The sequence below is a fragment of the Numenius arquata genome, chromosome 15, assembly GCF_964106895.1.
Source record: "Numenius arquata chromosome 15, bNumArq3.hap1.1, whole genome shotgun sequence".
Taxonomy (NCBI): Eukaryota; Metazoa; Chordata; class Aves; order Charadriiformes; family Scolopacidae; genus Numenius; species Numenius arquata.
This window is the reverse complement of record NC_133590.1, coordinates 13694312-13711872: the sequence shown is the minus strand read 5'-3', so window position 1 is coordinate 13711872 and position 17561 is coordinate 13694312. Positions and strand designations below refer to the sequence as shown.

Here is a 17561-nt window from a genome sequence, read left to right as displayed (position 1 = left end):
AGAAGGAGACTCCACAGCCTCTCCGGGCAGCCTCTTCCAGGGCTCTACCACCCTCATGGGAAAGAAGTTTTTCCTCATGTTGAGATGGAATTTCCCCGTGTTCCAGTTTGTGCCTGTTGCTCCTTGTCTTGTCACTGGGCACCGCTGAGCCGAGCCTGACCCCATCCTCTTGACACCCACCCTTTAGATATTGATCAGCATTGATGAGGTCCCCTCTCAGTCTTCTCTTCTACACGTTGAACAGACCCAGGTCTCTTTCTCTTGTGAGGAAAGGCTAAAAGTCCCCACATCTCACAGTGTCTCCCTTGGCCGGAGCAGGCTGGCAGCCCCACTCCAAGGCACCTCAACGACCACCCGTCTTCTGTTATCTCTGCAGCTGCTGCAGAAGCCACACACCTGCAGCAGGGCCACCAGCGCGGCTCTGGGACCGGTGGTGATGGCTGGTGGTCCTCTGAGAACATCCCACCTCTGAGTACCCGGCTCCCCGACAACTGCATGGCTACATCCCCAAGCGTTCGGCCATATGAACGCAGGGGCCCCCAAGAGCAGAAAACACACCGGGGACTAGCCAGCCACTCTGGGTTTAAAGGAAAAAAACTTGAACATCACAAGATAAGCCTATCACTGACCCACCAGCATCCATGGGCCATGTAGGACAGCATCAAAGCATGACTATTTGGCTGTTTTCTGCTTGCAGGGGGCTGGCACAAGGCAATTCTGCACCGCTGCTCCCAAGCACGTTTACAGCATGAACAGGAGCCCAAGCCAGGAGATTAAATTTCAGATACTGAACCACTTTGCTCCGCGGGAGTTACATCAGTGGCTGCCTTGGCCCGCCTCTCTCTTGTTTGCTTCTCTCTCCCTTTGGAAACGCCACTCTGCTTTGGTTTCATCCATCAGAGCAGTCCCCCTCCTGCCAGGCTCCCCGTGCTGCTGGCTGAGGGGATACCATGCACCAGGCGAGCCAGGATGACATTTAACTAAGGGGAAAAAAAAACAGGCAGAGAAGAGGAACCCGCGTTTTTAAAAAAGGAAACCTCTAGTGAAACCACAATTGTGCAGCTGTCCCAGCTCTGCCATTTCTGCAGCACATTTCAGCAGGCTCATTAGCAATTTTACGGAAATAAAGTAGTTAGCCCTTGGAATGGTATTCATCATCGCTGTCAAGCCTTGAACAAGCTGATGCAGCTCAGAGTTCTGCAAGGGTCGAGCGTTGAGAAACACATCTGTGCTCAGCCAGCTCCCAGGACTCCTTGGGTCTGGAATTCTCCTACTGCTGTGGATGCCCCATCCCTGGAGCTGTTCAAGACCAGGCTGGATGGGGCTTTGAGCAACCTGGTCTGGTGGGAGGTGTCCCTGCCCATGGCAGGGGGGTTGGAACTCAATGATCTTTAAGGTCCCTTCCAACCCGAACCATTCTATGTTGCTATGATTCTACTGCAGCCATATGCTGGCACTGAGAAAAGGCCCCTAAAGATAAAAATAAGCATGGATCTGCTCCCTGTCCCACCTTGGGGACTGCTCGGGTTCACAGCAGGGAGGGAGGCTGGGGGTCTATCAGGAGCTAGAGGTGGCCCTGCCCAACCAGGAGCCCCTGGGTCCCCTTGGACAGGCAGCTCAGGTGCCTGCAGTTATGACAGGTGCTGTGAAGGAGGGGAACACACTCCAGGGAAACCCTGGAAAGCCCCTCAGCTGCCTCCTTTCAGGCAGCCCGGCCACCACCACCTCAGGTCATGAATGATGCATCTGCCGGGAGGAGAGACACAAAAACACGTGGGACAAGCAGCTGCCAAGGGCTCTGGTGTCACTCACGCAGACGCACATGGCCATGTCTGCTGGAGGAAGGCTGCCAGCCCAGGCTGGCATCTGCTACTGAGGCATCGAGGCACCAGGGCAGAAGAGAAGAAAAACAAAACAGCCATTAGCTTTGGATGCTTTTCAGAGAGGGTCTGGAAGTGGTTTTGCCCCACACATGAAGCCCACCTGAGCCCCATGCCCTCCCAGGCCCCAGTGTCTCTTGCAGTAGCTGGCACCGGTACCACCACCTCCTCTTTCAGCCCTTTATTTATCAACTTCAGGGGAGAAACGGAAACCCCTCTGGCAGCCGCCTCTGCTCCTGCGTGGGCTGTGTGGACGTGAAGTGAGAGGGGAAGCAAAACTGCAGCACAGGCTGATGTGGTCACTGCCATCTTGATTAGCAAAATGCAAATTGCTTCCTTTCCAAAGTGTCTGAGATGTGACAGCTGAGGAGAGTAGGACCGTTAAGGAAAAGCCGGTCATCAGACGGGTAGGGAGCAGAACTGGTGAGACATTTCCTCACTGACCTGACAGATTTCTCCCTTATTTGTCCTTGCCCCTACTCCCATCACAGATTGATCTCTTTTCAGAGAGTCTGATATTCAGACTAATTTTTTTCAGAACAGCACATGAGCAAACATACAGCACCCACATGGCTACATCCGGAGCACGCTCTGCTTCCTCAAGGTTTATTATAGCACCAACCAATAAATTAACCTGCCAATAAAAGAAAAAAACAAACTTCCATTTCTCTTTTAGAGCGAAGATAATTAAATTTACACATTAGCTACAACATAGCAGAACTCTCTATTCTCCCTTGCTCCTTTCAGGTGTGTTTTAGCTCAGGTATCATCTGCATATAGAACAGAATAGAACAGAATAGAACAGAATAGCTCAGTTGGAAGGGACCTACAACAACCATCTAGTCCAACTGGCATTTCTAATATAAAGCAGTAACTTTACTAGAAAGCAAACACTTGGCTACGGTCAGTTAAGAAAACAGAAATACTCAAGACACAAAAGATGATGCTTCAGAGTCAGAGGGTAAAACCTTCTGCTTCCCAAGTTCAATACTTAATACTCTAAGTTCAATAACATATTTCCAATGCAATAGGCTATTTTGCGTTGCAATTGGCTATACCTTATGCTGAAAAGTGGATGTTTGGATACTAGCAGCATCCTACAGCAGCAAGAACTTAAACCTTCTCATCGGCCGCTCATTCCTAAAGCACCAGATCATAAAGCTGTAATTTCTGTGTCTGGATATTTGAACGCACTGGGAAAATTTAAGGCTGTCACCAGATGAGTCTGTGTATGCTAAGGTACTGCAGGATTTACTCTGAACTCCCTCCACAAAGCTGAGTCAAAGATCAGAGTGACCAAATTGTGGTCAAGAAATCGATAAACACACGTGAAGGTCCTCACACGGACAGAGCAAACCGTGATTTCGATGTGCAATAAACAGTGAGTAAGACTATGCCTTCGGATTGCCTGCAATCAGCTATCAAGCTAAAAAGAAAAACTTGCTGACATTAGATTTTAATAAGCACTGCTTAAGACATTAACATGAATTACAACGCAACTTTTTATAGCGTTATAGGTTGGAAGTATTTCCATTTAATACTGGAAACAGGCTTAATCATCAGGACCGTGAGGCCATCAGAATGCCTCTGGTTCTGTGTCAGCACAAAGGGAGTGCCTCTGCCTCCTCGTTAACATCAGCGCATCCGGTGTGCTCCACCGAGACCCAGGAGATGTGAACAAACTCATAAAACTCTTCGTCTTGGCTGGGGTTAGTAACGCAGCGAGCGAGAGAGCGAGGGTGGAGGGATGCTGCTTCGCTGCAGAACAGTGAGAGGTTACTATTTCTTTGCAAAATGTGTCATGAACTAACGCAGTGACAGCTGTGAATTTATCTATGGGTGGAAATCTTTCTTTTTAAGAACAACTCTATAACTTCATTTAGGAGATTATTAGAAAGACCCACCCTGTTTTTCTCAATCCTCAATCAGCTGACAATGGCAGCCTAAAAGACCTTTCCTCTGCTGCAACTTTTGCCTCGATTGTGTCTGGATTTTCCTCCTGGCAAGCCCATTTCCTACAAATCTGTACAAAATCTGTGTGTTTTCTTCAATCAGATAAGAGGAACAGATCACAAGGCACTTTATTAAGAAAGTCGGGATGATTATTCTTGGAGGGTAATTATAAAGTGAGGAAACTGAAGAGCAGCAACATGAAGTAACTTGACCCAGTTCTCCCAGAGAACAGCGGCGGAGCTGGAGAGAGATGGTAGCTCTTGAGGGCCTCCATCCCTCTGTCCTCCATCCCTGGGCTGTCATAGAATCATAGAATGGTTTGGATTGAAGGGGACCTTAAAGACTATCCAGTTCCAACCCCCTGCCCTGGGCAGGGACACCTCCCACTAAGACCAGGTTGCTCAAAGCCCCATCCAACCTGGCCTTGAACACCTCCAGGGATGGGGCCACAGCTTCTCCAGGCAATCTGCCCCAGTGGTCCTTCATGTCTGCATCAAGGGAGCTCAGGGATGCTGCAGTATCAGCCATGGCCACAAAACAAATTCCCAATCAAATGAAAAAAACCTCACATGGACACTGAGAGGGGATGAACCCCATACTGCCTCTGAAACCATTTTGGAGCCCACAGGGGAAGAGGAGCAGTGGGTGCCACCGGCATGAATACTCCTGGCTACCACCAATGGAAAACTTCTTCACTTGCAAATCAAGACCTGTAAATAACAACAAGGAGAAAGGGGTAGGTAATTCTCCTGCCCTGCCAAGAACCACCTGCAATTTGACGCACTGACGCACCTGAAAGTCGTTTCCAATTTTACAGGGAGAGAGTTGGAAAAGCCTCAAAGTAATTTTTCTCTGCTTTAACTTGCACGCTGCAAAGAGGAACAAGGATATTACGCAGCGTTGCAGAATCAATAGTTATTGTGGAAATTATCGGTTTGATGTCAAGGCCAATTAGCTGCAAGTGGAATTAGCACATACCCTGTGCGGGAAGACAAGTACATGTTCTTCCCTAGATGGGAAAGATGTTGGCTACGCAGAGCCTCCATGCAGGTGTGCACAGAAACTTCATAATTAGCATCACATTTCCCAATGCTGAGAAACCTCACACCAGGTTCTTCAGCGCACAAGAGTCTGCAGCAATGACCTGACCTGTCTTGTAGAAAGGACAATTGTCCGTGCTTTGTCACCCCACGCTGGAGAACCGTGCCGGCTAAGATAACTCAGAACACCATCTTACCCCTACACCTTTCCATTACTGCCCGGACTTGAGCCAACAGAAATTTTATTCCACGTTGCAGCTAGGATTTATTGCCTTTCATGGGCTAATCTATGCCATGCCTGGTTTGGCTACTGAGAAAGAGCTCAACGCTTGAGATTCAGTCCTGCTTGAGGACTAAGGGCTTTAGAGGGGAAAATAAGCATAGATGCAGGCGTGAGGAACATGCAAAGCTTGTCAGGCTGAAGGAAATCAGCTGCATAAATTTTACTAAACTTTAAAGATCCAAAAGAAGTGAGACAAAGGAGCTAATTTTCAGGACCTCCATGCAAAGCAGTGTAAAATTGGACGTTTTTGCAGCAGCTTAATCCACACTTAATCACACCCTGGGAGCAGTCAACACTGAAGAAGACCTTGCAGAGCCCAGGGAGGGAGGCAGCTCCAGGGCTCCCCCCTTCTCCTTCTCCTCTGGACCTCCTCCACTTGCCTGCAAAGCCAACCACCCCTATTCTGCATCCACAAAACCAGTTCCTCAGTTCAGCCGGGGGGGTAGAACTGGCACCCATCACCGCTGTCACTGAGCAACACAGCACAAACACCACGGCAGAGGAAGGCTCCTGCGAGGCTGTAGGCTGAAGTCAGCTTCCTGCACTTGGCTGGGGCACCCCTACCTCCTGCTGAAACCTCCACATCAGCAGATCAACCCATTTCCCCCATAAAAGGCTTTTGGGGCCAAAGGGGATTTTCTCTTCCAGCTTATTAAAGCAAGTAAAATGCACCGAGTTGCTTTGCAGGCTGCGATCTGCACGCGGTGGCTGAAGTCCCTTTGAAATAGAATAAACAGTACAGTAAACCTTGCCCCCTGTGTCATCTTTTGCGCACAACCCTTGGTGGGCAGCAGATCTCAAAGATGTTCATGCAAACTTCACAACCCCTGTAATAAGGAGAGCTGCCCCGAGCACACCCGTGCAGCGGAGGTGACGGCATCTGCCAGTCGGGGACAGCATTTAGGTGAGGATGGAGGGGTACAACAGACCTTCAGAATGCCTTCACAGCAAGAACTTGTGCAAAAAAAAAAAAAAATAAATTTCCATGTATCCAGCAGTATGCTGTGAAATGCACCTGCAACAATTCCTTGGGTTAGTTCCTCTGTTATTCTTTGTTTTATTCTCAAATCAGCTCTGCATCCGTTTTGCTGAAGTGAGACCTCATTGTGGTGGTGGAAATGGAAAAAAAAACCTATTCACAGTTGTAGGAAAGCAGAGACAACTCAACTGGGGGGATCACCTGAGCTTCCAGACTCTCATAACTGAAATCTGTGGAAATCCCACCGCGCCCACACTCGGTGTCCGTAACAAAACCCTGACACCTTTGTGCTTTTACACTTACTCTGCAAAAAATCGCCTCAGCTTTCAGGGGAGGTCCCGAAGCTGTGGCCGATGCTGAAGTCAATGTACTGGTGCCATCCAGAGGTACTTGAGTGTAGCACACAGCCCGGTGTCAGCAAGAACCATCATGCAAGAGAGGACCTATGCACAATCTTATAAATCAGACTTGAAACTAAAGCCACCAGGAAACAATTACATTTTCTGTTATTTTCAATTTCCCTTGTCCATCAGCTTTCAGTCACTTGTATTTTTCCATCTCTCCCAATACTCACTGCGTGTTTTGATCTTCCACGAATACTAAACCAGTCAGTCATTCTCAAAAATACCTACATCTCTGGCCTCTCTTGGCAAACGAGCTATTTCATTTTACTCACAATTGCGAACAGCAGGACTGGCACCACATGCTCAATTTAGAGAGATGCTCATCTGCATTTCACTGCCACACAATAGTCTATGATTTCAGGTAACAGCCACCACACACTGAAACGGGAAATCTAACAGTAAAAAACAATCTTTTTTCCCCGTCTAGAACAGCCGATGGCTCCCTTTTAGCTGTAAAATCATGACTCAAACTTGACACAAGACGACGGTTTTCCAGCATACGATTATACATATTTATGTGTGTGTATATACAGTTTATGTCAGTTGCCTGAACAGTTTGGATGCAGCATCACCTGTGGCATATTTTGATGGGCAAAGTATGTCACAGGAGATACTTGTTCAGCAGCAAAGGTCTAATTCTCCTCTGTGTGCAGAGCCACCGCCTTCACTGACACCCATCTCTCTTTGGCATCAAGATGTGAATTTACAAAACTAATATCCTATTAATAACAAAGTAAAATCAACCGCTGAATTCTTATTTTCTCCTTTAGGAAATTAATGGGATTACACAGATTCCAGACAAATAATCCCAACAGCACCAACAAACTATATACTTACTTTAATCCTTGGGATTTTTTGAGCTTTATTGAGACAGATAACTGATTTTGAGATGTACTATGTTAAAGATGCAAAAATAGCTAACTGCAATACACTTGTATCTGTCTTTTTTTTTTTTTTTCCTCAGAAATCATTACCCTCCATAAGAATTAAGACACTGGTTATTATTTTATCACCTTACACAAACTAACAGGAGCATTGAGAAACAGACTGGAAAACTAACAAAATATCTTTTCAGATAGCCCATGGCAAGTACCATTCTCTCGTGTGGCATCCCTCCCCAAAAGAGCATCCTTCTTTTAGTGTCTCAGTATTTGAAAATCAAGAAAAACTGTAAAAATATAAACTATGTCAAACGACAGATGGTGTTGCTGAACCATCTACTCCAAAGAGGCACGGTTATGGTGAAGAGGAGACGGTGAAGAGGAGATTTTGAGTGTTACGGAATCCAAACGTTAAATGTAAGGACCAATGTCTGCACTGCATTTGGAAAGTCACCTCGAGCTGGCTTCAAACCTAACCTGGCCTGAGCATCAGCTGGTGGCTTCATTTTCCACCAGGCACCCTGGACCATGCCCTGTTTATAACCGCACTCAGGTCTCCTGTTGGCAGCTACAGGGAGGTAGCTCTTGGGTCAAGATCATGGAGAAACCTGCACGGAGAAGGCTTTGAAGGGTCATTCAAAACCCTGAGGAAGCCTGTGTTCTGCTTAGATAGGGAGTGGAGAAACAGCTCACGCGTTGCAGACATCTCAGTGCCGAATCCATGTCTGGAGGAAACAGCAGACATATGGAGTCCTTCCTAAAGCTGTGAGACATGACCCAGGGAGATCACTGAGTCGACAGTCTAATTTTAGAATCTCAACCCTGCTAGAAGCTTCAGACACGTCTCCTATCGAGCGCACAACACTTTCACGCAGCAGCAAAAAAAAAAATTAAATAAGCAAAACCCAAGAAACACACCAGTTCTACGCACTGAGATGAAAAAATTACAGCAGTAATTTAACAGAAAATATTTCTTTAAAAGATGAGAGACAATGTGTCCTCCCCTTCCTGCTACTTTCATACAGACAGTGTTTTCCCAAAAATGCATTCCACAAATGAAAATGTCATCATCCGCCCAACCGCTGCACTAGGAGGTGTTTGTTGGGACAAGTGGAAATGTACCTTGATGGCAAATTTGTGCCACCAAGGGGAAAAGATCTGGAAAAGGCATGGAAAAAATCAGCTCTTGCGCTTTCGCTTTGAATGCACACCAGGTTCCAAAGCACAACTCCTTTTCTTTTAGAAATTAATGCGTTGTAAGGAAATTAGAGTCGTTTGGCAGAGAGGTAAACGCAAAGATGACTACTTACACTTATTTCCCCTCTTTCCGCGCTTGCCCCCAGGGAGTGCACTGACCTGTACTTCCCTGTCCGCACCTGCAGAGCTCTCATCCCGCACCGCTGGGCACCGCCGACATCGTTCACAATATCGTCTCCGATCATGATGGCCTGTCAAAGCGATGAAATACAGAAAAGCTGGCGGCGAGGGCAGTTTATTTCTGCCATACGTCACGCGCCCCTGACATAACAAACAGCTTGATTTGATGTTTAATACTGCCATCAGACAAATTAAACAAGATAATATTGTCATCGTATTGATTAAAAGTCATCCCACCCCGAATATAATTCATGCCGTGGCTCCTCGAGCAATGTACTGGTGCAGCACACACCGCACAATTTGTAATCAATCACAAAATCCAAAGTGATTTGGCACAGTTCAAAGAAAACGTGGAATTTTATGAAGCTAGTCCTATTCTCTTCCCAATGACGCATTTATGTTATGCTCCACACAGTTTAAATTAAGCTTAACTTTTTAAACACTTCCTTAAAATTGCTATTCTAAAAGCCAGTCAAAAGCTTAAGCTTCTGGTCACTGAGATATGTAACTTCGCAGAGTTTGATCCCAACCCGTGCTCAGGCTGATATAGAAATTTGGAAAGTCACTGTAAAATCTAATTAATTTATTTTTGCATTATATGATATATGATATGATATGTAGCATGGTTTGCATACAGTCAGCATAAGTCTATGCAAATATTAATAAATTCAATTCAGTAGATTACCCAAAAAATGTAACAGAGAAAAGACCTTCTGGCTGCACTAAGATTTGTCTGAGCATCTGATGAAAATATGGAGCATGAACACTCACTTCAGAGTTCCTGTTTTAGTTAAAGACCTTTGTTAAATCGAAGTGTATCAACCAAGAGGTTGGGGGTTTCTCATTACCAACTGCAGCTTCAAAATCTCAAGTGCTTATTATCATTCTGCATTAAAAATTATTACATTTCTTTTATTCTTCAAATTTAAAAATGGTTGGGGGGGGTGTCATTTTATAGTTTAAACAAAACCCAGCATATATACAAAACAGTAATCTTCAATTAATAAGCAAAAAATCAACTTTCAACCTTTCAAAGGCATTCTGGATTATTCCAAAGAGCACAGAGGCAGCACCTAAAACTGGGGAAACGCATCAGCTCTGAAAACATGAAATATCCAGTTTATCTACCCGGTTTTAAAGTGTGCTTTTGCACCTTCTGTATCAAAGTTGAACTTTATATAAAATACATTAATTAGTTGCATCGTTAGCCACTCGATCTTCATCTCATTGACATACCCTCCTGCCTCACAAATCTAACTGCCAGGCTCGCACAGCAATCGCACCTTGTGAGACTAGAAATTCCTACCTGAATTCCCCTTCCTTCCAAGTACTTTTGATTATTTCCATACCTGGACATCAGATGCATGGAATCACTACGCAAAGTGTTTCTTTTCTTACTAAATTAATTGCTGTTATATTATTACTAAAGCAAATGCCCTTATATTTTGTGCGGTTTGAGCTTTTTCTAGGGTCGGTTGTGATGGGTCCATGTCCCACGTATGGGGCTGGAGAGGTTACAAGGCACATTGCCAAAGGGGACCAGGGTTGCCTTAGCTGGTGGCTGGGTTACCGAGTCTTTTCATACAGCTGGCTGCAGTTTTAAGGACAAAAACATATAGAAATTCCGTATTGCAGGTGCCATTCCAGTTACCAATTTTGCCTGATATAAAACCCTCTTCTTCCTTTGCCTTCCCACAGAAGCACCTCTTTTTTTATACAGCATATGACCATACAGGAGTCAGTTCATCCTCTGTGTCACCCACACTGCAGCTCCCACTCCGTAAGCAGTCTGCTGGGCAGGACTAAATCATACATATCGAAAAATTCTAAAATTCCTAAAGCTCCAGAGCTATTTTTATTAATCATCTAATTACAATAAAATCCTCTCCCACTTATTACACAGCATGTAAAGGAAATCTCAGGATATACCTAAAGCTCCATCTGGAGAGAAGATTTTCTGAGAGCATTCATGAACCAAACTGAGCTACGAAGACGTGTATCTGGAACAGCTTCAGCTGACAAAAACTAAATCCTCTTTTAAGTAATGCATCAGGTGGGTGTGCAAGATTATAAATAATAGGTACCAGCCCAGTTTATCTTCCTTGTTGTCTTAAAATACTTTTCACATGAGGGATAATCATCATCCCTCAGGTGATGGGGCATAATAGGATGCCCACTCAAGTCACAGAATCATGGAATGGTTTGGGTTAGAAGGGACCTTAAAGACCATCTAGTTCCAACTCCCTGCCCTGGGCAGGGACACCTCCCACTACACCAGGTTGCTCAAAGCCCCATCCAGCCTGGCCTTGAACACCTCCAGGGATGGGGCTCTTTGTCTGGTTCTACATTGAAATTGTTTATTTTGGAATAGTTTATAAACGCTCACCCTTGCGTCACTCTGCCTAGGAGAGTCACCGCTGTGGCCAGGCTTGGAGAGCCCCTTTCGGGAGCAGGGAGCCATAAGGACTTGTGGCTTATGGCCTCAGGGCTAGGGCAACTATGCCTGTGGGGAAGCAGCAGCAGCAGGCTTTGGGAAGGGTGGCATTTCCAGCAACCTGCTCACAAACCGCTTCAAAGCCACCAGACGATAGAGGGCTCAGTCTTTTCCATCCTTTCACTAATTGGACCGTTTTCCTCATGGAAACATGTGTGTTCCTTAATAAGATGCCTTCCCCCGTAGATAGCTCATCGTTCCTTACCCCTTCTCCAAACAAGCAATGGAATGGGGAGGAAGTGATGGGTTAATTTTAAATAATTAGCAAATAAAGCATGCACACACAGAGGAAGAAAACAGAATAATCCCACTGTTAGATGCAGAGCTGCAAAGAACCTGGCAACACCGCTCCCAGCCAACCACCGCTACCAATTTCCCCCCAAGCTGCTTTGAGATATTAAATTATTCTCAACTTTAATAGCTTCAAATCCCTTCTTCTTATGAAATTCCTTCCAACGCTTCCCCGAGGGGAGACAGGGAAAGGGGGATACCCCAGGAGCCTCCTGCCCTCTGCCACCCGCACGCCCTTTGTGAGCCTGAACCTGGACGTTCAGGATGAGATTTCCGATGCAAAGGCAACCTCAGTCCTGGCTTCTCAAAAACCTTAAAAATGAATTTCCTCTGAAAAATGGGAAAGGGCAGAGCGGGGCAGCCCCACCAAGGCCTCGCTCGTTTGCTGGGGCTGTATTTTACCTGGTCCAGGCAAGTTTTCCTGCAAGACGCCCGGCAGCTCTGCAAGTGCGGCTGCGGATGAGCGGCGATGCCTGTCCAGGCCAGCTTGTGGCATACGCATACAAAAATGTACTCCAGCCCCCGGGGATTTCACAGATTTACTATCGGTGAAGGGCAATAATCACTAAAGGAGGAGCAATTATTCCCAAATCATTTAGGATTTAAAAAATCATTGGCAAGAAGATAGAGGTCAAAAGGTGCGCTGTCAAGGGAAATAAAAAAACTCTACCTGTCAAACCTGGGTTTAACTTCCTCTCTGACTGCAATACGGTAAGAAGAGAGAGAAAGATATAAAACTGAAAGGTCACATACCCACTGAAAGCAAGAATTAAAAGATCCCCGGTCGTGTTCACATTTTACAGGGGGATCACACCATTAATCTGTTCAATTATTCTGCGGAAGTTGCTTTTTTTTCAGATCGGTTAAAAATTTACCAAAAAGAAGGGTAAAACGCAGCAAGACGGTCTCTCTGGTTTTACGACAAAACATCAAAGAATTAAAATGGGCGTATTCATATTTTCCTAATCTGTACAGCTGGTGAGAGATGGTGCGTGTGGTTGTACACGTGCAGTAAATAAAGCACGTGTGCCAAAGCTGAGCGAAGCCACCGCTCTTGAGGAGTTCCCATCAAACCCAACCCAGATCAGCAGGGAGAGCAGAGGAGATGAACAGGACCTCCAAGAATTTGGAGGTGGGAAGGGAGAATATAATCCCCACTGGACAAACGCCTGTGCCACCAGAATAACCGTCATGGTCATCAGCAATCCTACTGGTGATGTATGGGCCACGGAGCCAGAGCTGAACAGAGGTGGAGACTGACTCCTCTTACCCACAGAAGTAGCCAACATTATTAAGCCTTCAGAGATGCTGGCAGGGAGGTGAACAGGGTACTTAGGTACTTTTTCTCTGCAAACAGTTTTAATATTCACTAAAATCACAGAAAAATTGTGATCAGAAAAGGAATTATGGAGTAAGAAAATCACAGAATCATAGAATGGTTAGAGATGGAAGAGACCTTAAAGATCATTGAGTTCCAACCCCCTGCCATGGCCTTGAACCCCTCCAGGGATGGGGCAGCCACAGCTTCTCTGGGTAACCGGGGCCAGGGTCTCACCACCCTCACAGCAAAGAATTTCCTCTTAAGATCTCATCTAAATCTCCCATCTTTCAGTTTAAAACCGTTCCCCCTCATCCTATTGCTCCACTTCCAGATCAAGAGTCCCTCCCCATCTCCCCTGGAGCCCCTTTGGGGACTGGAAAGCAGAGGTAGAAAGATAAGATGACAAAGTGAACTAGGCAGAAAGACACCCATTTCTGTGGTACCCAGCCACGCTCCTGTTGCAATGGGACAGTGCAGTGTTTACTGGGACAAGCTCTTACGGTACTTTGGAGGCTGAACTCTATGGAGGATGCAAATAAAGAGATGCACAGAAGGAAGTGTGCGAACTTCAACAGAACATTTAACCCAGTGAAGACTTTTTAGAGTCAAACATATTTATGCCTAAGCAGATTTTTGCTTAATAACCTCAATCAAGTTAAATGTGCCACAGACATAAGGAAATAAAACTTATACACAAAATCTTGACTAATGTATTAAACCCCTTTACACAAGAAATATGATACATTTATTTTTCTCCCTGTTCTCCTTGGCCCAACCAGTAATCTCCGATGCTTTAGTATCCCATATTACTCTTAATTATGTTTCTATCTTGGAACTACTACCTGCGCAAACATCAAACACGCAAAGGGCATCACATGTGGCCCTGGACCTGGGAGAAGCTCTACAACAAGGTAGGTGAAACAAAGAAATCCATCCAACCTCCAGGTTCTTCCTACGACTTCCCAAGGCTGCAGTGCCAGCCAGGGCTCAATGAGCTTTCGGCAGGACTCACAGCTTGAAAATTCCCTCAGCCACTTCACTCTTCTTTCAGAAATGGAAAATCTTCCCCCCTTGTGGCCGGTGAGAGGGAAAGGGATGCTGGCCCGGCGGCAGGTCCTTCATGCCACTCTCGGGGTGACCTCCCCGGCGGTCCCTCACGCGCCACTAACTCCCCCCTGAGACTTGCAGGTGGCAGGAGTGGGAATTGGTTAACTACCGGGAGTTTATGCACTCCAGTATGACCTGCCATAACTCCCATTGAAGCAGGACAATTTGCTACAGAGAGAACTTTTTATGATTATATAAAACTACCGGAACCTTAACATTATTTAGGTTTTATTGTAAAGCTGTAAAAATCATCCACTGTTACAGCTGCCTTAAAACATATGAATTAGGCATTTCAGTAACCTTTAAGATGTGTTATTCTTTGTCATATTACTGAATCATAAGATAGGTCTGGTTACCTCTAAGAGGTTTAAATTTCCAATCTATTAAAGTAATACTGGCAATCTGTTATTTCTAGGCCATTGAGGAAAGGTTAAAATGAAAATTGGACTTTGGGGAGTGCCTCCTGTTCTAAGTGCAGGCTGAAAACATCTCAGCAGCAGAAGGCAAAGTCAGGGTCTCGGTAAGAAGCAGTTATCAAGGGAAACGACTGGTGATAACTTTATTGATTAAAGCAGCTTGAGAAATTTAAGATTCGCCACTGTCTAGCATTACTGTGGCAAGACAGCTTTATTAAAAAGGTATTTTTCATTAAAAGTCGGGTGAAAGAAAATTGTAATATGTTTTCAAAAGCACAGCTCATCTAAAACGGTTTAATGATGGTATGGATTAAATGCATTCCACAGGTGGAATATATTATTGGCAAACATTTTACAGAAGTAAAGGCAAGTGAAACCAGTCCTTGTCATGTCATTACAAATGCAGAGAAGTATAGCTCATTCGGGAGACAGATTAAAATGTAATACAGTGCATTACTAAGGAACCTATTGAACGGAATATACTGAGTTTTTATTATTACTAGGGGTGACAAACTAAAACAAGCTGCAAATCCTTCTCAAAAGAACTTTAAACTTGCAAGGTCAAGCACTCAAAAGTTGGGAAAAGATGTTAGAATTGAGGTAGTTTGCTATAATTTGTTCTGCCTACGCATGTGCATCATGATCCAGGTTTTAACTCCAGTAGCACAGACTATTTTTTCCATAGTCAAAAGCAGGAAGCGACTGGTGCCATTATGCAGTGGTGTCTGCTGTGCTCCTCCTTGGCTCCCTTCATCTCAAATCTCTCCAAATACAAAAAGTTACACCTACAGACTACACACATTACTACAACAAATTGAGGGCATTTAACACTAGAAACTATATGGAAAAAAACCCAACCCTCTGTCAAAATATAAAGTTAGTCACTAGTAGCACTATGGCAAACAGCAGAGAAGGAATAAATAATCTCTGCTGGGGACTATTACTGCTCTTCTGTACACAAAACAAATCCTCCTGAAGTCGAGGAGAACCACTTGCCGAGGCTCACCCTGTGGGACCATCTTTAACACCTTGGTGATGCATTAAATCCAATTTGTTTCCCAGTGCAGAGTTTCTGAGACAGGAATTCTGGTGTCCTGTCGCATCCCTGTAACGATGCCTTCTCGCGGTGCCATGGGCTGACACGGTCCTGGCAAAACAGTGTCTGAGGACAACTGCGCTGTCCCACCCGTGGGAAAGGGCAAGTAAAGCCAGTACGCAGGGACACGAGGATAAAAAAACCCCAAATCCCCTCTTCCCTCCTACTCCCATATCATTTCTGATATAAGCAGAAAGGAAACATTAACCTTCATGCATCTGATTTAGACAAACAATATCCAAGGCCTGAGCTCTCTGGGGTTGGGTTTTTTTTTTTCCCTTTTGTTCTTTTTTCCAGCTACTTTTTCTTCAAATGCCATTCTGTGTCTGAAATGGATTTTTTTTATTTTTTTTTTGGTTTGTTGGTTGGCTGAATGGATTGAATAATTGCCGTGGCTGTACCTGGGATATTACGTTCAGGCTGAGCTATCTTGTTACCAGGAGGATATCGACAAACGGAAGGGAGCACAGAAAAGAGCTCTGCAGCGGGTTACGGTGCAGAGGGACCGAGCCACAAGGGAAGCTGCTGAGGGCTAAACACACCGTTTTAGTAAGAGACAACTACTGTAATGATAGCAAGGCTAGAGATAATTGGAGGGAGAAAATATCCAGGAAAGCAAGCAGTTATTTTGGTTGTTACCTGGAGTAAAACTAGAAATAAGGAGACGCAGTTTAAAAGGGAAGGATCCCAATGAGTCTCAGAGAAAGCTGCCTGCCCACGAGACCTACTCGTCTGTGAACACTGTCCCTGGGGCACTTCCAGAAGCCCAGTTGTTTGGCTCACTGAAAACTACTCTGGACAAAACATTAATAAACATAGAGCAGGGAACACTCCTGCACGGGGAAGGAGATGGATTAGATGGCCTACTAGGTCTTTTCCATCTCCCCACTCTATAATAAAGTAAAACCCAAGCACGTACTGAATTACAGGGCCATAATTTCATCTCCAGGCTCTGGGGACCTACAACCCACCCAAACTTCACTCCTGTTGTTTATAATGTCACCAAAACACCCTGATGGAATTATTACCCTGTAATTCACTGCTGTCTGTGAGTCATCTCATACTCATCCTTATGTCCTGTGTGACATAACAAATCAATAAAGAGGATCTGGGCACAACTACAGAGAGGGGGGGAAAAAGCAGGCTGTAATAAGCAAGTGGGGAGCATCACACATTCAGCGTGTTTCTGGAAAGCGTGATGAATCTAATAAAACAGGAGGAGTTTCGGGTTCAGTCAGTGCTTCCTGTTCACCTAAATCAGAAAGTGTTTTATTTCTGCTTTTCCCTTTTACTCAAAAAAAAAAAAAAAAAAAGGTAGCCAGTGTGAAAGCAAAGGAAAAGAATAACATTTTGGCTGCCATTCCACCACGCTTCAGCCTCCAGTTGGCAAGCGGACTGCCAGGCGTTGGGGCACCTCTCATCTTGTGAGATACAACGTCTTCCATAATTCTTTGGGAAAACTAACTTTTGTCCTTTTGTACTGTTTTCGTTAGCCTCCAAATAAAGGCATTTCACAACAGAAATGCGTGTTCTTTTGAACTACATGGTTTGGGAGGAAGGGGAGTAAGAAAGCACAACACAACGGTATAAGTAGGAGAAACCACAGCAGAGAATGGAGTGATGTATGGAAGACTCTGAATTGGGTAGAGGTATGGATGGCACAAGTCAGAACAAAGACAGACTGACAGGAACAAAAACAGAAATAGCAGGCAAAAAGAACCCTCCAAAAGCAGAGAAAGCCCTTCAGGAGGGTAACAAATACACACAGGGCAGAAGAAATTCAACTGATCCCCACTTGCTTGTATTTACCCTCTTGGCTGTCAGTCCTCTTTTGTATACTTCACATTATTTGATAGGGGGGTTCTCGCTCTGAAATATTCTTCCAACCATTTTTCTTTCATAGGAAGACCTTGAACATAAATATTTCTCTGCACACTGGGTACGGAAAAAAATACTTGCATATCCACCCAGAGTTTACCATGTCCTCCTGGCCACGTTCCCTTCAACCTCCTCTGTAACTTTCCATGAAAGGCAGCAAA

At 45.1% G+C, this 17561-nt stretch overlaps 1 protein-coding gene across 1 annotated transcript in view; it reads right to left on the bottom strand.

The window, feature by feature from the left end:
• The window catches only part of LHPP (phospholysine phosphohistidine inorganic pyrophosphate phosphatase), an 89339-nt gene that overhangs the window by 52573 nt on the left and 19205 nt on the right, over positions 1-17561 (bottom strand). The window contains exon 6 of the mRNA XM_074159052.1: positions 8777-8868. Coding sequence (XP_074015153.1) covers positions 8777-8868 — 92 coding nt within the window. The remainder of the gene's footprint in view (positions 1-8776; positions 8869-17561) is intronic.